The sequence below is a fragment of the Pecten maximus genome, chromosome 1 (genome assembly GCF_902652985.1).
Source record: "Pecten maximus chromosome 1, xPecMax1.1, whole genome shotgun sequence".
In the NCBI taxonomy this organism is placed as follows: Eukaryota; Metazoa; Mollusca; class Bivalvia; order Pectinida; family Pectinidae; genus Pecten; species Pecten maximus.
In genome coordinates, this window is record NC_047015.1 from 32957834 (window position 1) to 32984358 (window position 26525).

A 26525-nucleotide genomic window follows, 5' to 3' on the forward strand; every position below is an offset into this window, starting at 1 on the left:
ACGTACATTTACTCTGACATACACAACAGTAGATGACTCTTTGGTGATTTATACAGCAGACGACATTACCCATCGGTATACCTTTATCAAATACCCGAACACAAAGGAAAACGACCATATACGTACAGTTTGTTCTTCCTCTCAGATCTTCAACTATTGACATTATATAACAAACGCTTAGAGATTAGTGACAGAATACAGGGATTTCAAAACTCTCGAGGCCGTCCGTACACACAACCTAAAAATCCAGAAGGTACCTGGGAGCGAGAAAATGATCAAGCACAAATCTTATAAACTATAAAGTAGCCCTGACGCTTATACATGTACTTATTACCATAACCACTTAGTCCTCACGAATAATACGTCAATGTAAAAAAAGTCTCGAACATTATTTTAAACTGTTCATATACAATGTTTATTGACACGTTATGTAAATATGTATATGATGCCACACAATTAAGGGAAAACTTGAAAAAAAAAACCAATTTCACAGATGTCCATTCTCTATACATGTAGGTATTGTTACGTCACTGCTATATTGCTGTGACCGCCAATTTATTGTATTGTATATACATGTATGTTTCATGTACTGATGAGCTGTAAACCTTAAAGTGAATAAAATGAATGAATGAATGAATGAATGAATGAATGAATGAATGAATGAATGAATGAATGACTCGTCTGTCAATCAAAGGTCAACACGACAGGTCTCTTTGGTGGGATTATAACTTTGAGTAAAAAAAAACAATCCTTATTAGAACACTTTTATTGTTTTTTAATTGTTGGTGTATACAAAGCCACACTAGGAACTAATTTGTGGGCATTATATCAATTTGCAATCTAGCGTTTGGAGGACTTGACTTCAGTCACATTAACGTTGATACAACGTAATCTGGGTTGGTTAAACTTGATTTAGAAAGAGAAAGATATTGAAACTTGTCTTATTCACAATGCTATAATAAAATAACAGTCTGTTTTTTTCACTGGCTTCTTCATCACGTGACATAATCGCATGACGTCATACACATAGGCATTTTTTTTCATAAGTATTCATCGGTTTTATGACGATCACTTACAAAACTGTTTTGACCTTTCACACGTCATCTGGTGTGAGATAAACGAACAATATATTCGAAATTAAAATTAAAATTGATTCGTGTCTCCGTTGAATAGGAGACGTCAAAATTAATGCAGTCTTTTCATAATTGTCAATTCGAAAAGTTTTCATTTCCTTCCGCTTAAGACGTTTTCCTATTTAGTTTGAAAACTATAGCATTGGAAGTGGCCATCGGCGTATAAATTGACAGCAGACGCACAACTTTTACGTTTATGGACTATTCGGGGTGCCTTTCAGTGAATCAGGCATTTAAATGTAGTGGGAAATCAAGTTGGCGTATGAAGGCTCATGCTTGATATTTCGTATTTCTATCACGCTCCTGAAAAAGCTCAACAATACAATAGACATGTAAATGGTACATACCCGACGAGAGGCCTCACCACCGGTTTAGTTAGCTACGTTGAAATGCTTTCATCGGCACGTCAACGATGACCTTGATATGCTTATATAGATGACCCCTCACCTCTGGCTGTGTTTCATCCATAGATCTATTCCGACCCTTGACGGAATTTGGCGATTGGTGAGACGCATGACAAAATAAATGTACACTGCACGGGATTCACCATAACAGACCAGAGAAAATAGACAGTATTTATCATTTGGTCTGTCATGATAATAAGAAGAAAAATCATACTTCATATCTTCATGGTTAGTGAAATTAAGGTCTTTCCGTAGTCGGCTAAATGGGTAATCTGTCGTTCATTATCATGAACTAATGAAGATGAGTCAACATTTGCAGATATGATCGCCATCCAAGCGCGCGTGATTTGAATATTTCAACAGTGAATAGGTCTGCGCAATCTTACCTACAGACAATATCTCACACAACACAGCACAGCATATTTCGTATTGTATATGATCTTTGCATGACTTAAAGGTTTAGAGTTAGAATTCACCTACAGACGAACGTCTTGGGAATGACATCGGGAAGACGCGTAAACAATCCTATATGTCTAGCCACGGGGATGTTTGGTTTGGTTTATTCTGTTTAACGTCCTATTAACAGCAAGGGTCATTTAGGACATGCCAGGTTTGGATGTAGGGGAAAGCCGGAGTACCCGGAGAAAAACCACCGGCCTACGGCCAGTACATGGCAACTGCCCCACGTAGGTTTCGAACCCGCAACCCAGAGATGGAGGGTTAGTGATAAAGTGTCGGGACACCTTAACCACTCGGCCACCACGGCCCCTAGCCACAGGGAATTGGCACGGATTCCAAACAATCGGTCATATCACGATATAATATATATATTATAGGTAGTGGGTAAGGGATTGTTGCCAAGATCCTGAGGCCCTAACATCAAAGCGGCCAACCGATGCAAGGTATTAACAAGGGAAATATATACAAGAACAAGTACCAAGGTAGGGACACAGAATTACGTCGAACTTCGAATTGCACTAAAAAATAAAACATTTCACAATGAGACGGCGACTACAAATTTACAGTCTGCATGACCCTGCAACTTATCCATGAAGGGGATGAACCGTTGAATCAACAGTAACATGGAATTAACATCACTGCGGTACGATATAATGTTAAGGTCCAGAATAATGTAGACAATGTAATAAAGCATGTTTGCCAGATTCTTTTTTTATGAAAATGTTACCGGACTAGTGGATGGATCGACATACATCATGTACTTCTGGTGATACCAAATTATATTGAGAATTAAAAACCTTGTGATATCTGCTGGCTATATACAATCCAGTCCTGCTCTCAAACATCCTACTTCAGGTACCTATAGTAAAAGAGGAATGTGACAATTCCTTTAATAAAATGTTGGTTCTATTTTACTAATGTATGTGGATGATAGCAGCATAGACATTCCTGGTTTAGAACCGACAATGACATAAACTCTTTATGAGCAAATACATCAGAAACTGATATTCTAAACATTTTGAAATGAGGTATTTAAGTTTCTGGTCCTGATGATATAAGTCATACTATGCTAAAGTATACTGCTCAGTTTCAAAGCCTTTTACGTTAACTTGTCGCTCTTGTTTGGTACCTTCCCTGATATTTGGAAAATTTCCATGGTAATTCCATTGTTTTAACTAGAACTGTCGCCAGGATTGCTGACTAATACCCCCGCAATCTGCATGAGTCAATGGTGAATTGGAACTGTTAATTAGAGGCTAACTAAGATAACCCAGTAATATAGTGACCAGTTGCCATAGCAACCATAATTTTGAGAAAAAAAATAAAGTGACATGCACATCTACACATGGTCGTCTATATTTGTGTGAAGTTTCATTGAAATCGGCCATTTACTTTAGGAGGAGTTGTCCGGAAAACTTAAAGTTATGGTTCTTATCAGAAAACCTGTTTAAAGTTACCAGTTGCCATAGCAACCATAATTTTGAGAAAAATAAAGTGACATGCACATCTACACATGGTCCTCTATATTTGTTTGAAGTTTCATTGAAATTGGCCATTTAGTTTAGGAGTTGTCCGGACGCTTACTCCACCAGAGCATCTGGTCTTCTCAAGTGTAAATCTATATTTATGTTTACATTTTGCCCTCGTTTAATGTATTGTTAGCTTGAAATATGATATTTTAATTATACCGACATAGAAACATGGTATATTTAGGAAGCAATGATGTAAATATTTAAAAAAAAACAAAAAAAACAAAAAAAAACACCCAGTTCTTTAGAGTTCGGTAAAATGCATCTTTCCCAGGCTGGTTAGGAAAATCCATAAAACAAAGAATGTTAGTGTAATAAATGCAAAAGTCCAAATTTCTAATCTTATTGACGAAAATGCAGCAATCAGATTTGACCCACATGACGTGCGTCACCGATGAAGAAGACCCTTACGAGAAAATCCATGACCAGTTTATAAAGATGCATTAGGGTTAGAAAATATCTAAAATAAATAACTAAAACGTAAAACCAGAAATATCATATGTGTACATTTCGCAATCCAATCTATGTCGATCAACCAGTCAAAATCGGTGTATGATCAGGAATTCTACGAGAAGTACCCAAATTTACAAAACATGAATAATGTGCTTTTCCCCCGATTACCTAATAATGTTGATGTCTTTCTTGCAAAATTAGCTAATTTACTGTAACTATCTACAAAAACAAAATAACAAAAAACATTACTGCTTAATCCTATTTCAGAGAGTATGAAATGTGAAACATCATGACTGTTAGTTTGCTACTACCAGTGTATATTGATAAAAATGAAATGTTTTAGTATTTGACTACCCTGTATTGTATATAATGTTTATGTACAAGATTTCTTGTACAGAAATTTTGGAGCACCTGGTCGTAGTACTTTTTTCGTATTTTGCCCCATTTTATCTTTTTGGAGTCAGAATTATGTCGGTAAACTTTGTATAACAGGCCGGACAGCCCAAGGAAGCCCATGTGTATAGATATACAGCCGTCATTTTAAATAGTTGTAACTTTATGAAATAGAATAAACATTGGATATGAAAACTAACCAAGAACATTATGAAAATATGACATCATGAACATGGAACTCTACGACGAATTAGGTGAAGACCTAATCATAAATTCAATCCACACACAGTATCATAACATTGTATATTATCACTTATGTGACATAACTCACTGCCTTTAAAACTATCATCTGGTTTGAATATAAATAGTCTGTTGACAGCAAACAACGTGAATACTGCCTCATGTCTATTTTTAGAACTTGTCGATATCCACATGATGGTGTGTGTACGATCTTAATGTTATTCAGGATCACACCGGCGAGGTACGTAGATTCTTATACATTACTGGATTTTCTTACTGTGTCTATCCTAACTGACTATTTGTCTGTGTGTCCAAACATTCTAAATGTAAATAACTGTAATGACACTGTAGTGCGAGGGTCCATTCTGTACCAGGCCTGTTTATATCTCCGGTAAGTAATACAGTTGTGTATTAAAATATACATGTGATGTTGTGTATTATAACATGCAGACCACCACACGAGTTTCCTCTGGCCCCAACACCATGTCCGGCGTAGGACCCCTTCACCAGTTAATCTATAATTCTGCTCATTAATAATCAAACTGAAACTTATAGTTATACCATTTATGTTTACCAAGTGTATATATTATATTTTATGTTTATTGATCTTTCTACCACAATACCCTGTGTTATTCAACTCTCAGACCATCAGTTAATCACTACAGCTGTTGATTAACAATCTGTTTAAACTCTGTACGCATTTCGATTGGCTAACACGGTGAACTTTGACCCAAGCTGCAATTGTTATTGACGTCATCAATAATCTAATGACGTCACATCACCGGGTCCCGGACGTCACCGGTACACTTTATTTGCATACGCGAAATTATACTTGGCCACGTTTCCCTTTGATTCAAGCCGATATTATTGTGGTAGAAACAGGTCACACGACTCGAAATTGTTGGATATGGAATTTATTTCACACTCGTAAGTTATTTTTTAAAAGTTGCAAAAAACACTCGCTAAAGCTCGTGTCTTTTGTAACTTTTAAAAAATAACTTACTCGTGTGAAATAAATTCCATATCCAACAACCACTCGTTGTGTAACCTCTATTTATACCATGGCATGCTTTATCTTTAACATATATGTGATATGAATATTATTATGCCATGCTCTTCATTTTGTGAGAAAGAAAGGCAAGGATGAATGGCATTCCTTCGGATTAGGACTACATTTGTATATCTAATTGTAAACACTGTAACTTTTACTCATAATTCTAATGATTCTCCTTCTATTTGTCTAATTCTATCCTAAAAAAAGCCAGTGATCAAATCAATAACAACCAGCGTGTTCCTTATTTACCATGATTAGTTTAGTAAAAACAACCGATTTCAGTGGCGAGCAGTGTCATATGGACGGCTTAAAATTAAAACCAGTTCACATGTTATCCATCATTCATCGTGTGGAATCATGTTGGTACTGAATATTACCACCAAAAGGTTATCCCTAGCAAGCAAATCACATCATTGGCTGATTATCGGTAATATGCTATTACTGCCAATCATTGGCGCTTGACATTAAAATTTTACTGTTTGGACTAACTCGACAAGCGCGTAGGTGGAATTATAAGTGAGGAAAACGTAATTTGTGCAGTATCCCTTTATCAAGGTCAACGCTTTAGTCCACGTTTGTGTCACTGGGACCTTATTAAAGTTAGTGAATAATATTCGAGTTCCCTATCGCGATGTTTTAATTATAATCAGCTTTTTGTCCCGACTAATGTAAAGTGATTCCAAGGTATATGTGGAGCTGTGTAAACACGTTTGTAATCTTTCAGGAAAATAACCGATGGCGTCCATTTCTGTGCTCAACAACAGTAACTGTTGTCTAAAGACATGTGGAAACAAGAGTCTGAAGCCGAACGATAACAAGGTCCACGTCCGGGCACCTCACCAATACAAGGAAGGGGGAGGAGTGGAGGACAGGGAAGGTACGATATCTCAAATCCGATGAAACATGTAACTGCAGGGTGGCGAAAATTGCTTATTATATCCTGTATCACATTTGCACAGAAATTTGTTATAAAAAAAGGCTAATGATTTCCTCTTTTGATTTTCTTTTAAGTATTTTTCGCCATGTTATTTCTTTGTTGAATATACTATTTGACAATAAAGGCTTCCCAATATCAAAGAACACTTATGTTTTCTTCATTGCGGTCTTGGTGGCCGTTGTCAGGTCCTTTTCTATAATTTGGTTGAACAATACTAGAACCCCTACAAATAGCACGCATTACAGTAAGACATTAGACAACATACCCGTCGATTGGTTAAGATGCTTTTAGACTTTCGGAGGATGTGAGGTTTTATATTTCATTACTAATACAAGCATGTATTTGCCTCCTTCCGTAATACATAATGTCATCTGGAAATTTAAATACTGAAGAACTTAACTCATTTTATCTTAATACAGCTGAAATGCTTGTTGTCTGGGATGGCAATGGAGGGGCGAAATTTCACATGAAATGTTGGAAGATCATTCGCGAGGCAGCATGTAGAAAATCCGAAAATAGCAACATAACCAACAGCAGCCGTGTTAAAAACAGCAACCTGTCTGAAAACCAGGTCCCATGCAACATGAACATATCTGAGCTGGAGAAACGGCTAGTGGCCGAGGCATCGTTGACTGTAGAGTTCTATAACTCCGACGTCATGTTGAAGAGAGAGGCCAAGAGGATAGCATCCATGCTGAAAAAGTGCAAATACTCCATAGTCTTCACTGGTATGTAATTAAAACATCCCTGACTTCATACTGAACAGTTTAAATGGTTTGAACTATGTTTGATTGGTTTATTTTCCCATTGGTGACATCACTAATGATACATTTATGTGGAATTGTTATACTTAAAAACTAATGATACATTAATGTGGTATTATTATACCCTTTCCTATTTCCAAAATCTGCCATGAACATACCACATGTAATTGTACCGATCTCAGTCCTATTCTTTTAAATAGAAGATATTGAGGATTTTCTCATTTTATTTTCCATTTTCAAATGTACTTATTATATTAAAAATTATCCCTAAAGTAAGTAAAACAAGTACTATTGATGGCGTATTGTTTTCTATAGGAGCTGGTATAACGACAGCTACGGGTGCTGGAGACTACAGAGGACTCAATGGGAAATGGACAAACAGGGGTAAAAACAATGGTACTGATGGTTTGTTTATATTAACAGTACACCACAAAATATATTCCATATACCAAAACAGATATTTAAGACAAAAATGAATTGTTTAGTTAGAAGCATGTTTAACTGGAGAATAACTTAGTCTGCGATGTATAGATAATTTAATTTTAACACTAAATATAACGAATACATTTTTCTTCTTCTTTGACACAGTAATTTTGACGTTGACCAAACAAAATAGCTCATTTCTATCTCAATTTCAAATACTGTACTGTATGTTATTCGCATACTCGACGGAAAATGACATGTTTATTGTCAACAATGTCTATGGAGGACCGCATGAAAAACGTTGCATGTATGACGTCAAAACATTCCTTTCGCTTTTTGGATTTAGCACTTGACAGACAGAATAAGTTAGCCAACGAAAAATGTCTTTTGTTTGAGAACATCTTTACTAGCCAAGGATTGCGATCTGCCTGCTCGTCTGATTAGGCTGATCGTACCCATTGACTAACGAAGCTGGTTTGAGAGTGACAATCTTATCATTTGATTGTAAATTGTAACACGCAGGTGCCACCAATGCTAAAACCCATGGCCCTTGCCTTGAAGACATCAGACCAACCTACACACATGAAGCATTGGTGAAGCTTCTGGACATGAATCATGTAAAACACGTGATCAGCCAAAATACGGACGGTCTGCATCGTCTCTCTGGCATACCTGAAGACAAGTTGTCAGAGCTCCATGGCAACAGTTTCATAGAAGAGTGTGAAGTGTGTGGCACAAAACGTGAACTACGTCACGGATATCGAAAAGGACCGACGGATGCATCTGTTCCAATGACCCTTTGTGAGATGTGTAAATGTAATCACAGAACTGGTCGTCGGTGTACGGAACAGGTATGGCTAAATCGTTAGAATTGGAGGTACTGTGCGTTGTTAAGATGATATTTATAACGGTGATAACTTGATTTTAATCATACATGATAAAACCTAGTGTATTTGTTGTTCGCCTAGTTTATTTGCTGTTCGCCTAGAGTATTTATTGTTCACCTAGTGTATTTGTTGTTCCCCTAGTGTATTTGTTGTTCACCTAGTGTATTTTTGTTCGCCTAGTGTATTTGATTACGAAGTTTCAAAGTAATAAAGTACTGCTCACTCAATGATGGTAGAGCAAGCCTAACTTGTTGTACTGGCGACCACTTAATATGATATTGACTAAAGTCGTGATCCTGTTCGAGGTTTGATAAAATATAGTCACATAAATGGACACTTATTAGAACTCGACCAAAAGGAGGTGAGGCAAATGCGGCCATTTTGGATTACTAGTACTTCGTTAGACATGTGCGCTGCATACTTACACGTACTCAGCTACTAATATCAATGTGATTTTAGTTTAATTAGCGTAGGATACGTGGCTTTCGAGAAAAGCTAATAAAAGGGGTAAAACTAACAATCATGTGTCAGGATTATCTGCAAACAAACTTTATATTTGCCTGTTTCAGAACTGTGGTGGTTACATGCGGAGTACAGTTGTCAATTTTGGCGACAAGTTAGAGGAGAAAGTTCTGAGTGGTGCGGTAGCACAGGCGGAAATGGCTACATTTGTACTAGCCCTGGGTTCAAGTCTGCGTGTATCGCCGGCAAACAGTCTTATACAGATGGGCAAGGAACCACTGCGGCTAGCTATATGTAATCGGTAAGTAGCTCAATATTTATTACACTGTATGAAGTCATAATCAAACCATCCATACATCATGTACACTAGGAAGAATGTAACAAGGGAGGTAAATCCTACATTTTAAACAAACCAAAATCGTTGATTTTGTCAGTAGTGATTTGATTATTGTTAATTGTTATTTTAAAAGTTTTAAACACCGTTTACCTTATTTGATGTAAATTTAACCATTAGACAGGTGACGGCATTCGACGTGCAATGCTTCGAATTGGACAGCTCTGGAAACCAGCTTGGGTCACGTGTGTTTAGCGACTGTGACGACCTCATGCGGGAGGTGATGAAATGTCTGGTGGACTAGGACGAACAACATCTATGGGAGGAGGGTCGTGCAGACAGGATGAAAAAATATGACTCACAAAGGACACCTGGTGGACGCCAAAAGAAAAATTAACGTCTGAAATCACTGAACTTGTAAATCGTCATCATTCATTAACTTACCAAATTATCATCAAAATGATGATTATATAAAATAAATAATGTTGAATAAATTTGAATTTCTCCAATAAATGACAACAGAAATAATGGAAGTATTATCATATGAAATTAAAATAAAAATTCTTTCATCATACAGTTTTGCTAAAATCATCCAATTAACAAATCTAGGAAATTCTTTGAAAAAAAAAATGTTTAAATGGTATGATTATGTAGCAAAATTAGAATGTGTGGAAAGACTATGACCTGACAGTGTATAGTATAAACACCTGGATAGTTGTTTTATCTTTTTAACATAATTCACAAAGAAAGTTCTACAAATAGAAAAAAGGTTGTCAGTACTCATATTCAATGTGTGTTTATTGACCGAGGATTTGTTACTTTATTTATGGGGCTAAGCCTGCGGCCTTGGATCGCTATCTCTCAAGTGTTTATTTGTATAAAATCCTCCTTGATGCTATTACCCGTGGACACCATCAGTAACGTCATCATTTTTTACGTTGCTTTTGATTGGTCAGTTAAGTTGTGAAATAATCAGTCAGTTACAAAGGTGAAATTGTACTTAAACTACATTGAACTGTGTACAATTTATCTTAAATTATTATTTCACGGTATGTTAACACAGACGAACGGAAACCACTCTCTTCATAACCCACTTCTTGTTGTGGAAGACACTGTTTTCTAGCTTGTAACGCGGAGTGACATTCGATAATACTTCTGAAGTTCATTCACCACACCTGGGTTCCCTTATTTAGTGGTACAGCTGTATTTCCTTTCTCTGGTTCTTGTGTACCAGACATGGTGACAGGGCCAGAGAAAACTCGGTCTAATTTGTACTAATTTGTATATGTATATTAAATACAATCCCGGTTTGTTATCAGCCATATATGGGTTAGTCGGTCCAAATCAGATTTTTAAAAAGCCGATTAAATACCATTTTCATATAAAAAAAGAAGATTTTTGACTTGTGTCTTTTTTATTAACTTAACATAGAATTTAGATTTAATATTATTTTGTGTATGTATGCCCAGATTCTAGGCATTGTATGGGATTTTACGCTGATCAGTACGATCACTTTACACAAATAAAGAGTAATCAAAAGGATAAAAAATCTCATTGTTTGAACATATACACGAGTAAACATGTCTTCTGCATGTGTTATTGAAGGAGGAATACATGCTATTTATCAGTATTCCGTAATACTGTTCTGTATGATTGTTTAGAAGTATCGATGCTATATTATCAAACAGCACTTCCCCGTTACACTATTGCAGTAGTAACATTAGATTAATGAGATTATGATAATATATTGTCAGTGTGTATTGCTTTGTTGTGATGTCATCACAATTTCTTGTTGTTGAAAAATAAAGCTTTATAACAATCAAATGTCATCAAACAAGCTAAACCAAGCTATCAACGACACGAAGACTTGTGATTCTGTGATAATACCAATATCGCAATAAACTCTCAACCAAGAACAAGCAGGAAGCAAGTGGAACACTTGTGAATCAGTTCTGTGTTATTTGCTATCATTAAAAACCTACAGAATGCAACTGGAATAATTGTGAATCTATTTTTTTCCGAAGACATGGATATAAAATACAAATTACACTAATCCTTCAAATTGCTATTTCATTTCAATCATCATCGCCACCGCATCTTAACGACTCGCTGTGAGCAGGTCGAAAATAACTTACATAAATGAAGTCACGGGCACAGGGGCACGCAACAACTGTTATATTGATTTTGTTTATACACATCCAGCGAGTGTATTATAACAAAATCAATATAACAGTTGTTGTGTGCCCCTGTGTCCCGGGTAAACAACTCGGCTTGTAGGAATTTCGTGTTTGTATCTTGTAGATTATGGTCATTCTCTTCAAATCTCAATAACAATATTGTCGCGCTTTAAAATCATACTGACACATTTCTGGCTACCAATTGTCTCCGGTAATAGTTCCAGGACACTGTCGACTATGCCTGGTAATATGGGAGCATTGGCTGTCCTGGTGATCTTGGAATTTAAAGATATACCGGTACTCAATTCTAGAAGACTACTAAATTGGCCTACATTATGCATATATATGTCCGTTACTATTATTTCTAATATACACTGAATCTTATATATAAAAGCACACTAACTGATGAATTTCTACCTGCATTCAAAAGATGCTACCAGTTGCCGCCGTTTTTGACAGGTTCGCTTTGAACTACAGTAAACTTTGGGTTGGAACTATACTTCGCCAGGTCTTTAGTTACCAGTACATATTAGATTTAAAAGACAAGTAAGTAAACCAACAAAACATCTGTCCTCTCCAAGTTACCTGAAAGCTGGAGAGTATCCTAATTCAAACAAAATTTAAATGAAAATATAAATATATAATTGAACCTAAATCTGCATTCAATTTCAGTGTCATTCAGCATCAAAATTCTATAGATACAGTATTGTTCTAGTCCCCTATACACACTGACCGTCATCTTCGCTAGCCAAGGCTTCTGATCAGAAGCCTTGGCTAGCGAAGATGACTGACCGTGGGTTGGGAATGTAAAGTAAAACTACCAACACCTTGAACCTGCTCAATCTCTACCTTACATTCAATAACATGTGTAAAACAAGGTTTAATCAAAAGTGTTATATTTTTCAGTTTATTTTGATTAATCATCAAATAATCAACTGTAGTATATCTAATTGATATAAAAATTATAAGGGTTCATATAAAAGACACACCAATGAATAGTACCTTTTTATATGAACTTGATTATAGATTCTGTATATATAAATGATAAAGGATCATTTTAAAACATCAAATGTAAACGTAAATGGACAGACAACGTGTTATGCCATGACATAAGCTCATCTGCTTTACAATCAGGCAAACTAATAGTTTGAGAGGAATAACAATAAAAAAAATGGAGATGAATACACAATTTGTTATTACTTTAATAGTCACATTTTCCCTTACACACCATCAAAATTTTAAGTTTTGACCAGAATTCACATATTCTATCTGTTCAAAGCATTTCATTCACAAAGAAAACATTATTATAATCTTTAAAGTAATTTCTTTCCTTTCTTTTTGGAGTACTTGAGGGGAATTTCCGTTAGTTGAGATCTTTCAGTTCCCAAGGTTTTTAATTTGGCTGCCATCACAGGTGGAACTGTCATTGTTTTCATCCGTTTATCTATCACCTGATGTACTCTATCAATTTTACAGAACTCTGACTCGTCTCCCTTTGGTACAAGATGCCAGTCCTGTTTCATGCCACTGTTTATCTGGAAAAGTTTATCAAATGTATGTCCTCTGTGCACACGGTATCCTGTGACAGTACCAGACTTAAAATTCTGAAACGAAAGAATATAAACATCAGGTGATTATATAATTAGTTAAAGGGAATAGCTAGAAGGTAAAAATACACATATTGTAATGTACAGGTACATTTTGTACTACTAAACCTGCAGCACAAATTTAAATATGTTGTAATGTAATGATTAAAATGATAATAATATTCTCTTACAGGTAAAAATCCATACACAGTACATATAATACAGATACCACAGACTACTCTGGCGTTGATCATGGAATTAAAACAAGCATGTTGGGTATTGCTAAAGCAATGTCCCCTACATATACCAGCCTCTGCTAAAAATATTAACAGTGACCTTGACCCAAAAACTCTGAACTTAAACTTCATCTGTAGCTCCTCATATTGAAGTCACATACCAACTTTCACGAACATCCCTTGAAGTATAGCTGAGAAAAGTACTGTGTAGATGGAGTGACAGACCTACAGATGAACAGGTGGGCATGAGTGGACGGACCCAAAAACTCTGAACTTAAACTTCATCTGTAGCTACTCATATATTGAAGTCGCTTACCAACTTTCATGAACATCCCTTGAAGTATGGCTGAGAAAAGTACTGTGTAGATGGACTGACAGACCTACAGATTTTGATTCATGATACCTGCTTTATGGAGGCAACAAACTCAGATAGGTTTAAAAGGATATTTTGGTTAAACACTATTTTGTTTATTGATTGTACATGTTTTATATGCTTCCAGCTATTTAAAGTTTCTATGTTACAGCTGATATTCACATCGATTTCCAGAGTCCAGCTTGACCACACAATCAAGTTGGGAAACCCCTCTCAAATATAGCGATGGTTATATCACATGACTGTTTTGAAAACGAGGAAGTAATTTTGTAAACAGGAACAACTGATACATGCGGAGACACAGTACATAAACACATATTTTTCAACATCAAATTTGGTTAAAGTTGTGGCAGATGTCATTTGAAGTCAATTCAGAATTATGAAAAAGTTATGTTTGTGTGAAAAAGAGCTAAGCATGTTACCCTTGTCTCAAATGTCTGTCAATACCCACTTACCGGCAATGCCACAGAATATATGAATTGTCCAGATACATGTAGCTGTGGCTTGCATCAGAGACTTGTATATCTGATATATACGTCTCTGTTTGTGTAACTATTTCCCAGCAAAATGCTAGGGGTTTCTTTTGCCAAACTTTAGCAATCTTTTCTTTTGTAACTGATGATGTAACCCTTTTTAACAGCAGCGCTAGCTGATTCACTTGAAGAAGCTGTTTTTGTTTACAGGTGAGTCTTGCGTTCATATATGACGCAAAAAAAAATTACAGGTCCAGACTGCTGATTAACAGCAAGAGATTTCCCTTTTATAATTATCAATTCACATCTTCATGAACATTTTTCAGCGAAATCCAATAGTCATTGTTCATCAGGTAATACACTTTATGGAATAATAATAAAAAAGTACAAGAAAATGTTCTCCCATGATGTCGCTATTATTTCGGAATTTGCGTTATAGAACTAGATTCTACAGTGTTGTAGGTTTGTGGTCTTGAAAGCTTAAGTCAGCAGGTCCACAACTGTAGCAACAATGGAAATATCTTGTCACAAGGAAAACACATGTCAAATATGAAACCCCTCTCTCATGCAATTAACATTTGAGTGCTGACTTGATATTCCATGACCTCCAACCATATAAGACCTACTAGATTTACCTCCCTTTGTACATGTACGAATTTCAGCAGTTCCATATCATTTATCATTAGTACATAACCAAATAGATCTAATGTTGCTAACGAAAAAAATAATAAGTATACCTGTGTTGATAGATTCGACTTCACGTCTTCCAAGATGACATACGATTTATCCGGATTAGCATACTTCAAAAATCCAGTTCTGTACACAACACGACCTTTACACGACTTCAGATTGGCTGCAATCTCAAAAAGAGTCTTTCCTTTGAAGTGACTTTCACGCCCAACATATCTGATTACCTTCGCCATGCTCAAAAAGATTTTTTCGCATATAAATAATGTTAAATTGGTGAAGGTAAGTGTAAAATGCAATAACGTTTTCTCAAAACGTGCACAACGCGGCCATATTGAAATTATATAAATATAAAACGAATATCGGTTTTGGCTACACCCGGATTTTTTTTTTTTTTTTATAAACAAATAGTTGTGTCGTAATTATAATATCAGAGACCTACAAGAAAACCTTGATGCTAAAGCATCAAATCGGCCGGAAAGAAGCCAATAATTCACAAGGGAGTTTTTTTTCCATTGAAAGCAAATGTGCAACTTGAAAATAAAAACTATTCAACAGACACAGCTGCTAGAAAACATTCAACTTGACGCGACGAGAATATTTACTGGGGGGACAAACTTACTAGCCATGAAAATCTTTATAGGGAAACTGGGTAGGATAGTCTAAAATAAAGACGCAAAATAAAAAAAAATATTCAGATACACAAAATGATATTTGGTTTTTTACCTTCTTATCTAACTGGTCTACTTCCACAACTCAGGAACGTCTCACACCAATATAATATACGTGATGCAGACCACCTAAGTAATTTTTTTTGTTTTTTTTGTTTGCAAAACTAATTTCTACAAAAGATCACTTCTCCAATCTTCCATTGACTTGTGGCATTCCCTTCCTTCTGATATAAGAAATAACCCATCCATAAGTAACCTGAAAAAATACACAGACACTCCCGAACAGTCCCTCCTTATTATAATTACGGGAAAAGTCTTGACCAGATCCATCATGCCATACCAGAGACATATATGTATATATGTCTCTGGCCAGACTAAGGATGAACTGCAGTAATTTAAATTCTCACCTTTTTAACCGTAATCTTGTAGAGAGTCCCCAGTGCTCCTGTGGACAGGCTGATGGAACAACTAATCACTTTCTTCTATATTGTTCTAATTATAGTGTTATCAGACATACCTCCTTCGTAAATTTACCCGAGGGCTACACTCTAGACATTCTTTTATACGGAGATTTCAACTTGTCTATTACTAATAATTAATTCATTTTCCGTTGTGTACATAATTTCATTTCTCAAACTAAACGCTTTGAGTGACAGTTATTTGTTACCCAAGTCCCTGGACGATATACTGTGTATGTTGTCATAACGTAACATCCACATTTAAACATCTCCGGTTTGCAAAACTCTTGTATACTAATTCAGTATTACCTTCTTAGAATTCTGAAAATCTCATTCTGTCTTCCTCTTCTTCCCTCCTTCCTAGCTTTGACATGTTGTCGGTTATTGATTTAGTATGTATAGTTATAACATTCCATCTCTCTTACTCCCTCTTCCTTCACTCCTCTCACTAATTTTCACATGATATTTGTCACTTATTTGTTATATACTTAGTTTACAATATGTTCTTAAGTGTTTGTCACCAGCCTGTCTGTACTAAGGAGACAGATTTATATAAATATTCTAATACTTTTTTTCTGAATGTATGACTTTGAATTTGAAATAAAATATGGTTTCATGACCAGACCTCCAGTAAATGTTATTTGCTTTTGAAATAGTTTGTACAAACACCTGGGTGTTTGCGAGATTAGCTATGGTTTTACCTGTGTTTCTTTTGAAAATTGAACACTCTTGTATTCACAAATGCCTACCAACTCTTCCTAATAAACCAAATCGTTTATTGCGAGAATAAGTAGAAACTTCAAAAAAAATCTATCTCAAAACAGGTAGCAGGCACGAAATTATACTTTTCTATGGATAACCATATGGCATTTACAAAGGTACTCCTATGCTTGAATTCTAAAAATACATCTTAGACTTTTGACTTTCAGTGTTACAAACTCAGCTACCCTATGTATCAACAGACCCCTTCAGAGGGGTAGGTACATGTGTCAATGGTTTTTTGGTATTTATAATCAATACTCAGGTAAAATAATGATAGCAGTACCTTTCAGACAAATTGATAAACAACTTGTTTTATTTTTATAATGATGCTAGTTCCAGAAATGGCTCTGGAATTTTTTGAAAGGAAATAAATTTTGCCATTGGATTTGCTAACACAGATAGTATGTCCTTGGATTGTAAAAGTGCAAGGTAACCTGGGGTCCATTGCGGGTACAGTATACATTTTCAATGGAATCTTACGTAACAAAGAAAAAGATTAATAGTAATAAAGAAATATTAACTTCAAAACAAATATACCAATATTATGCATGACTAGTATTGCATATATGGAGATGCCGTAATCAGTAATATAATGATAATCATGCATGGCCAAGATATTATGGCTAAAAAAAAATACAAAATAATTATAAGTAATAAACTTGAAAATAAAATGCTTTGAAAACAAATATACAAATACATGTACTATAAATGACTAGTATTAGATATATGGAGATATCATGATCAGAAATGTAATACACTATGATGACAATCTTGATGAAAAAGAAAAGGCAAAAATACTCAATAAGAACGTTATTGCAAACCTGTTTACACCTCGTTAAAAAAGAAGTATTTGTTATCGATTAGTTTAGACTAAAGGGACAGATCGTTATCCATTAATCAAAAACAAATTATTATTTCGCCATGACTTTCCCCATGTGTAAACTTTAAACCAACCACAAATAGATCGCCCGGCTTCACCCGGCCGATAATGATAGAGGTTAAATAGGTTTTTGGTCATGTTTATAAAAAATATTATTTTTCAAAATGCTGTATCAGTATTATGAAATAATTCGGGTCGATAAACAGAACTTCCTTATTTCATATTTCGCGTTACATACTTTAGTTATTTTATCACGTGGCTGAAAAAGACGATAAGATAACGAAATGACACATAAACACTGTCAAACCGGGTATCAACCGCTTGTCTTCCTGTTGGCTGTTACTGGTAGGAAACAAAACAATCATATAAAGGGACGTGTAAACGGTGACCTCGACCAGTAATCATTAAAAAAAAATAATAAGCTCGTGCTCAAGTTTGACATCTGTGCTCAACTCATCTTCCTTTAAAGTCGCTTAAAGCAGGAAAAGGCAGTTAAGAAGAGAAACCAAAATATCGAAAATAATATGCATCACCCGAGATCTTTTAGAATTCCCTTCAAGTCATTGGGAAATATTAAATCGGATATCAGCTTTATCATCAAAAGTATTTGAGAATGAACATAAATGTGAAAATTCAAGCATGAGTACGGTCTTATGAATACGGGTCCAGGTGTTCCGGGAGGGTAAGAGTCATGTCAATCTAGACCAGGTAATATGACGTTATCAACATGACTGGTGTGATGACGACGTTCTAATTGTTCGCTGGAAAGTGCTGAGAGCACGTCATGAATAATCGTATAAAAAAATGAAAAAAATGGTATCATGGGATCGATAGCAGGTAATAAAATGTACTAAGACAGTGGCGTTGGAAGTCCCTAGAAAGTGATCCTGCCCCGCCCCTATAAAAAGAATAGAATAATGGCTAAACAACGGATTTAAGATTATGATATTTACTTCGGTAAAATATCTGTAGATTTCCGAACCGGTCGGAAATGACTGTGAAGAGAAACGCTAGGATAAATAAAATCGTTTTGGAAAGTTTTGAGGATGAAATGTTTAACATTGAATTTCGCGTTTGTTTTATTTTTTCGTTAGGATTATTGTGATTCATAAATATCATATCCTGTTATTAAGCGTAAATGATTTATTTAGTACTTCATATCATGGCGATGTTGAAATGTTAATTAACTTTGCTGGCGGTTTTTTGTGGTGCATACAATCTTAAATGTTACCCCCCCCCCCCCCCCCCCCCCCCCCCTACAATCTTAAATGTTACCCCCCACCCCCAACATTCTGATGACTTCCTACGGCACTGTAAGACATAACTGTTAAGTTTACCATTTTAACGTTAATCAAATGACATTTTCAAGTCAGTTAACCAAGCTACACACATTCCTTTGTACTATAGAATTAAGATTGTAGGTCAAGAATTTGTAGTGTTTGGACGATTTAATTTAACGGTGTACCATCAACAATTTCGATCTATTATAGTAAACAACCTGAATCATGTGTCTCCGGGGTTGCGTAGGTAGGTCGACATTCCTGAGAAATCTTTTAACTTCCAAACACACCTGATCGTTATGAGCATATATTGCCCCTGATCTCTCCCCCGGGCTTTGGCTTCTCTCGTTTTGTTTTTTAAGGTCGTAGAAGGCAGTGTATATAAAATGTTTTGAATAATTTATGTAATGACCTTAATATACAATGAAATATTTCAGTGGAACGTTATTACAAATACAAACATTGCCGTATTCGCCTATAGCAAAACACTTAACTATTTAGATAGTTTATATCTGAAGTACATTCATTATACCAATACAGGTATATACTTATATATTGTCCTTCACCTGTTTCATAACGGGACAATGTCTTAAACTCTTTATGTCTCTGTAATTAAAGTTATATTTCAGGCAGACACTGTGAACTCAGATATACACCCCTTATATATCTTATATGGATTGTAATCTCAACCGTACTCCATAGGAAATATTCGTTGCCAAATGCGGGCATACTACCGTATACGCAGTTAAAATGAGGTACAATCCTTATTTTTACATAAAACTAATCGTTTAAATACTGAGTACGAAGAAAATAAAATTCGAGGTGTGTTGCGACGTTGGTAACTATGACAGCCGTGTGGTTGCGAAGATAATATAGTTCCTGTGAATCTACGTAAGTAAGTATTGTTAGCACAATTAAAAGAAACAACTCAACAGTTTTGTTTAGTACCTTTTACTTTTTTTAATTAATTGATATACATGTATTCACAATTCACAATTTCCGTCTTCGATTAACTATGGTTGTCAAGCAGATTAACTATGGTTGTCAAGCACAGCGTATAGTGACACAAATATTAGTAGTGATGTGGTCAAATGCAAGTTCCCTAAGAACTGTACGCTTCAGCCATCTGTTGTTAGCTTACCTCGTGAAGAAGTTAAAATGCACTAATTTTTTGCAATATTCAGTTTAATTTTTGACAAAATACTCACCAGACGTTAGCTTTTGGTGCAGAGATCATCGGGTAACAGGAGAAAACGTTTAAAATTACGTTAATCAGTCCTTTCAAAATGCACTCATTTTTTGCAATATTCAGTTTAATTTTTGACAAAATACTCACCAGACGTTAGCTTTTGGTGCAGAGATCATCGGGTAACAGGAGAAAACGTTTAAAATTACGTTAATCAGTCCTTTCAAAATGGCGCCGTCTAGTTGACGTTCCGGTAACGTCACAAATGCTGTAGACGACGGCATAATCATGTAACCGATTTCCGCGCTTATTAATCCGCTGAGCCTTTTTTTTCATTACGTATATATGCTAATTTTATTCGCAGTCAGAGTTTACTAATCTGAATAAGGGAATGTAAATATATGAATATAAACTTTGAACTTAATTGCAGTGTACAGGATTTTGGACATTCGAGAAAGAATTTTGGACTTTATTATATGTCTCTGCTCTTCTTCTTCTTGGTACGTTTTTAAAATTGTGCAGCATATTGAAAGGTCAGTATTGCTTTTTATGTGACCGAAAGCTTTTGTTGTAATACATACTTTGACGCAGAATACCAATCGCTGAAAAAGACGCCATGAAAATATTCGCAATATTATGTGCTACCTGGTATTTAGTTTAGTTTAAACAATATTTTATTTGAGAATAAGTAAAATAAAATAAATCAAAAGTTTTCATCACGGTAATATGTTCGTCACGATAATAGGCATGGACCCTGTATAGGATGCGACAATTACCATAACATTGGGAGCACTCTCCTTGACTATAGTTTAATACGTAACACGCGTACGGTAAATTTCTCTCTGAGGTCCACTAAATGAAGGCAAAGAAATGTTTTCTTGTTCGTATCACGGACTTCGGTTACATGTTAATCGATTATCTCTGATGTAGACTCTACTAGAACAGCATTATACATGTATACAAACACGGCACTTGACCAGCCTATTATACGTCCCTGGAATCTAGGTATGCCCCTGAATTGACAGACTGTCCACTTATTTACAAATGCTGTATATGTCAATTGAATGAAAACAAACAGATGTATGAAAGTGTCAGCATTTTAATGCTATCTTTAGGAATGCAAATCCCCTACCCTCGTTAAATAACAATGACGTTCACTACTAATACCTGGCACACCTGTGGCCACACAGGTAGAAATCGGACATTTTATTTACTAGTGAAGTACCTGTTTCTGACACATTTTATGCCTTCTTTCGACCCGACCGTAGACCCTTGGTCATTGACGGTGTTGCTATATACTGCGTTGATTTCCGGTGCTAAACCTCGCGGCCACCTAATGCGTAATTGTGTGTATGACCGTCATAATTATTATGCGTGTGTATGTATATATATATATATATATATATACAGTGTATATGACTCCCTCTACTCCTTACGTCACCTCACACATGCGCTGTAAAAGTATGTAAGATAATTCTACTCGAATTAGACAGACATCTGCCAGTCAGTCTAATTAACAGCCCTGGGGCCCCATGGGCGATAGGAGGTCCAGTTGTCAACATTCCACGCCCCTATAGCTACTTGTGTTAACATACACTGTTGTGTTAATTTAACAGGGAACTACCGTGAAAAGAAATATAAAGGCACAAACACGTCCCTGACAGGACAAATGTAGTTCTGTCAATTGAACAACAACAAAAATTGCGTGCATGGCTATTGGTATCTAAACATACAGAACAATGAATAGTAAACACGCGAATGACACATTAAAATATATTTATTAATAGATAAACAGATAATTAGTAAAAGATAAATAGATAATGTCAGATAAAGTACACACAATTCAATTCAATTCATTTATTCCTTTGGCCTTTCACAGAACATATGACACGGCTATTCGCCTGCACGGACGGTTAGTGAGCCTCCTAAATTTAATTTTCATTTTATATGAGGTTTTTTGAAACTCGTCTCGACGTTTCAATTTTTGTTTGCCAAAATCAGAAAAACTTCTAAGACTCGTTTAGAATCTCATATAAAATGAAAACTCATTCAAGATCCTATATAGGCCTCTGGCGTAATAAAGGCGACGTGAACTTGCCCCGTAACTTATACTGATCACATATTTGGTTTGAAGTTTTAAAAGAAAATCGAAAACGTGTGCACATCCTAACAAATTTTCAAACGTTCGTTTATTTATTGTAAGTTATAGGTATTTAACTACATGTATATATAACATATGTTACCAATCAATTTCACGCATATCTTAAAGCTGGGATGTCCCTATATAATACGTCTCCATTCAAAACCGATCATCGATCATATCTACGGACTGTGACAAAATCCACAGCTGTCTAAATCAATTGTACGTTGTGTTGGTGTAAACGGTATACGTGAAAATGTTTCCTTCAACAGGTAATTAACTACATTCATGTAACTTCTAACTTCCTTGTGTGTCTGAAGGCCTTTTTCAGATTAGGTCTGTTGCTATAGTGATATAGTTATTAGCGAAATAATAACTTCACGGATACACTATACATTGTAGTACTGTTGTCGCTTTAGAGCAAAATAAACCCGATCCCCACGTCATCATCGTCATATTTATCGTTTACTACCATCATCGTCATATTTATCGTTTACTACCATCATCGTCATATTTATCGTTTACTACCATCATCGTCCCGCTCTGTCAAGTATTCTAACACTGCTGATCAGTCGTAGATATAAAGTCAGAAAAATACATAGCATACGTATGAATAACTCTGAGAATTTGTAACAGTTAGATATATTAGGCATATCCATATGTAACTACATATAGAATGTAACAAAATAGGCCGGTTGTAACCGGTAGACTATTAGGGAGGTCGATCAGCATTCGGTAAAATGATTCCAATATCAATGATTGTACGCATATTTGCATTTTGATGATAATTGTAAACTCGGGATATGAACCTGATATTGGCAAAGCCAATTGCGATGATTGATTACCGTCAAGTTCACTTACGACAAAAGCATTACTAGTTTTAGTGAAATGGACTTAAAGAAAAAATAAACGTAGAGTTTTGTATCTCATTTTGATTGGTTAATCCTGCTTAGCACTCAGTATTTTGGGATTGGGACGACTGGTTTGCCCGTTGTCAGTATAATGTGACCGGGTGGGGTGTCTTCGGCAGCTGCTTCAGCGAGGTAGCACTATAAATCGGCAAAAGTTCCGGACTATCGCAAGGAGACTTAACACGAACATACGCATGCACTCACCACACGCATGCATGTCGCACGCACGGGAGGCCGTCTTTAAATGACCTTAACTGTTCATAGGACGTTAAACAAATAAAACCAAACCAAACTAATCCAGGGATTTATGACAAAAAATACATGTAACCTCAAAGAAAATACAACAGAGCGATACTATTTGATTTATCTCAATTTATAGTTTCAGCAACAACATCAGACGGGCAATTTCCAATTTTTTATCCAAAGTGCACCCTAGCAAATTAATTACATGACAAAAATGGCACAATGAAGGTAGTGTGGCCGAGCGGTTTAAGGCACCAGTCTCTTCGGAGGCATGGGTTCGAATCCCACCGCTGCCACCAACAATTTTTATCGGATGGTGTATAAATAAAAAAAAAATCTGCTACTGAGAATATCTTAAGTTACCATTTCCCAGGCTCTGTGTATGGTGTTCCGTTAGGGCCAAATTTCCAATATCGCTCCTTCGCTCCGTCGACCTAAACGCGAAGGAGCGAAGGAGCGAAAACACGATGGCGAAGGAGCGAAAACACTATGGCGAAGGAGCGAAGGAGCGAAGAAGCGAAGGAGCGAAAATACGATGGCGAAGGAGCGATGGAACTTCGAAATGATTTTGCAGCTACCGTACCTTGAAGAGACGTTTAAAGAATCTTGGTCTCAAGAAACGGGGAAATTGGAATTTAAGTGAAATGTCACCGCTATTAAGGTTAATATACAATCTCTCCAATAGTATGTTCCACGTCTTATAGTATTTCGACTGATCCTATTGTATATATGTATCTTATCCATCTTAAAGTTGAAACAGTGGCTCAATGAACTGAACTATTTATGAAAACTTCTCTCCGCCCACACTTCATTTAACTTTCAGTATAATATACTTAGTAGATATCTTATTACTGTTTTCCATTTGGGAAAATACATGTACCACTGAATTTTTTGGAAAACACCTTTTTTTGTCTAGGGGAAACTGTACTGAAAGTCGACAGAAAAATAGGGCTAAAACTCACTGAATTGAAAGTGTTGATCAACCATTTTTGAAAATTGTAGAATCTATATGATAAAACAACAATATTTAACTCAAATTTAGTGTTTGCGTAATTCATCTTTTTATGTAAAACTCTAACAATTTGGTTGTCTGGTAAGGTATTTTAGGCTTCATTTATAAACACTTTTAAATGTTCATATCAAAAGGAGGAAATCGAAGGGAGTGGACATGTTTTACACTACATAATCAATAATTCGTTATAGTTGCAGGGGATATATACTTACATAGGTGGTGTTATTCTGAAATGATTGTTTTCCAACTTTCTGGTGGCGTCACGTGACTAAGTCAATGTTTCTAAATATAATATATGGTCGTTATTACTATACATGCAAGTAGATTAATATCTTTAATTAAGGATCAAATAATAGATAGAAAAGTAATTTTTCTGAATGTTTGAAAGCTAGATGTATTTCATTGTGGTGAACGATTACATTTTGTTCCTGTTCTTTGCAATATTATTCTCATTCAGAATCAAAGAGTCGAGAACAAAATTCATTTTGAACCTTAAGTTGTGTACATTCAAATGTACATATATGCACATAAATTGGTAGTCCTTGTAGGTCAATTTTGTGCAACTTAATTCATTAAAATAATGTCGTATATCAATATTTAGTGTACTAGAGACATTTTTCTATTTTCTGAAACCACTGAACATAAATCAGGGAATAGAAAAAAACTGACACTTTTCGAAACTACGTATACCTCCATCGAACTTCCGAACGCGAAGGAGCAAAAATACGATGGCGAAGGAGCGAAGTTCCATCGCTCCTTCGCCATCGTATTTTCGCTCCTTCGCTTCTTCGCCCCTTCGTTCCTTCGCCATCGTGTTTTCGCTCCTTCGCTCCTTCGCGTTTAGGTCGAAGGAGCGAAGGAGCGATATTGGAAATTTGTCCCTAACGGAACACCATATCTGTGAGATGACCTTTATTTGCATAAGAAAATCATATTTCGCATGGTTGACTTAAAAAAATTAGCGCGAAATAGTTTTCTCTCATGGTTCGCCCAACAGGTGGCACAAAATGCACGTGCAGCTGGTCAGCTGGCAAGTCGGTTTAGGACAACGCACTGGAGGGATTAAATTTTTTAATTCTAATTTTATTGTTCAAGATGATGTAAATATTGTACAATGTTGCATGTTGAAGTATTTTATAGAAGATGAAGAAAAAATCCTTGTAGTTATGTATTTATTGATCATTAAATGACATCGCTGGGTCGTTTGGAAAATCGTGTCAAGCCCCTGTGACCCGGGGGTCGGGGTCATTGGAGAAGTCTATATATATTTATAACCAGGCGTCTATTCGTGTAGAGTTCGGGACCGAGATAGTAATATAAATCCACTCAATACGAGTTTACTTTGTCCCCAACATCACACCTTATACAGTTTGAAGGACAGCAATCTCCACGTCGACAGATCGGTGATGTAGCTTCTAGCAAGGCTGTAGGGACCTGAGAGTTTATTACAATATAGATGTATCTATGAGAATTAGCAATTTTTTTTTATCGACTTAGCCAATTTTCAGGTTCCTAGACGGGGCTCGGTACGATCACGGTTGTTTTATATTAGATTTAATATCTATCCCCAGTACGATACCTTTACTAGTAGCATATATCTAACTAAAACAATATTGAAGTGGCCTTCACATTCTTTTTCAATTATTATTTATCACAAATACTTTGCCCTATATTAATTATCCACTGCGAGCCACATTCATAATTACGATCTCGTGTGACGTAATAACTGTCATATAAATCACGCGTAACAAGATAAACATGTCAATCATTGTAAGTGATACGAAACCTTTACACAGATATGTACTAATCTGACAGTATTTACATACGACTGATATTACAGTAGGGTTTGTAAATGATGACATTTTGCCCGGGAGCCTCCCGCGTAAGAAAGCCACACAACTTTTGAATTACCGGGAGGCGTCTTCGTTATCTATCGTATAAATCTTTAACCATTTACTAAACTACTTTAGGGTATCCG

The 26525-nt window shown here is 35.8% G+C and overlaps 3 protein-coding genes across 4 annotated transcripts in view; 1 reads left to right on the forward strand and 2 right to left on the reverse strand.

Annotated features, from left to right (window-relative positions):
• The window catches only part of LOC117330803 (solute carrier family 43 member 3-like), a 31971-nt gene extending 22272 nt beyond the window's left edge, over positions 1 to 9699 (reverse strand). Inside the window, exon 1 of the mRNA XM_033889328.1 lies at positions 9626 to 9699. The gene's annotated coding sequence lies outside the window, so the exon portion shown is untranslated. The remainder of the gene's footprint in view (positions 1 to 9625) is intronic.
• On the forward strand, positions 4747 to 11469 carry LOC117330834 (NAD-dependent protein deacetylase SRT1-like). Of its 2 annotated transcripts, none has more exons than XM_033889358.1 (7): positions 4747 to 4852; positions 6390 to 6542; positions 7022 to 7330; positions 7682 to 7762; positions 8312 to 8640; positions 9246 to 9439; positions 9653 to 11469. In XM_033889358.1, the coding sequence occupies exons 2-7, from the start codon at positions 6401 to 6403 to the stop codon at positions 9774 to 9776; spliced, it is 1179 nt and encodes a 392-aa protein (XP_033745249.1). In that variant the 5' UTR covers positions 4747 to 4852; positions 6390 to 6400; the 3' UTR covers positions 9777 to 11469. The 2 variants fall into 2 exon arrangements, with proteins under 2 accessions (XP_033745249.1, XP_033745257.1); XM_033889366.1 differs by having other exon boundaries at positions 4837 to 5002.
• Positions 11470 to 12833: 1364 nt separating this feature from the next.
• Positions 12834 to 15358, reverse strand: LOC117330847. Its single transcript, XM_033889378.1, has 2 exons — positions 15055 to 15358; positions 12834 to 13253 (listed from the first exon to the last, which is right to left on the reverse strand). Exons 1-2 carry the CDS (start codon positions 15238 to 15240, stop codon positions 12963 to 12965), a joined length of 477 nt encoding a protein of 158 aa, XP_033745269.1. The 5' UTR covers positions 15241 to 15358; the 3' UTR covers positions 12834 to 12962.
• Positions 15359 to 26525: the final 11167 nt, after the last annotated feature.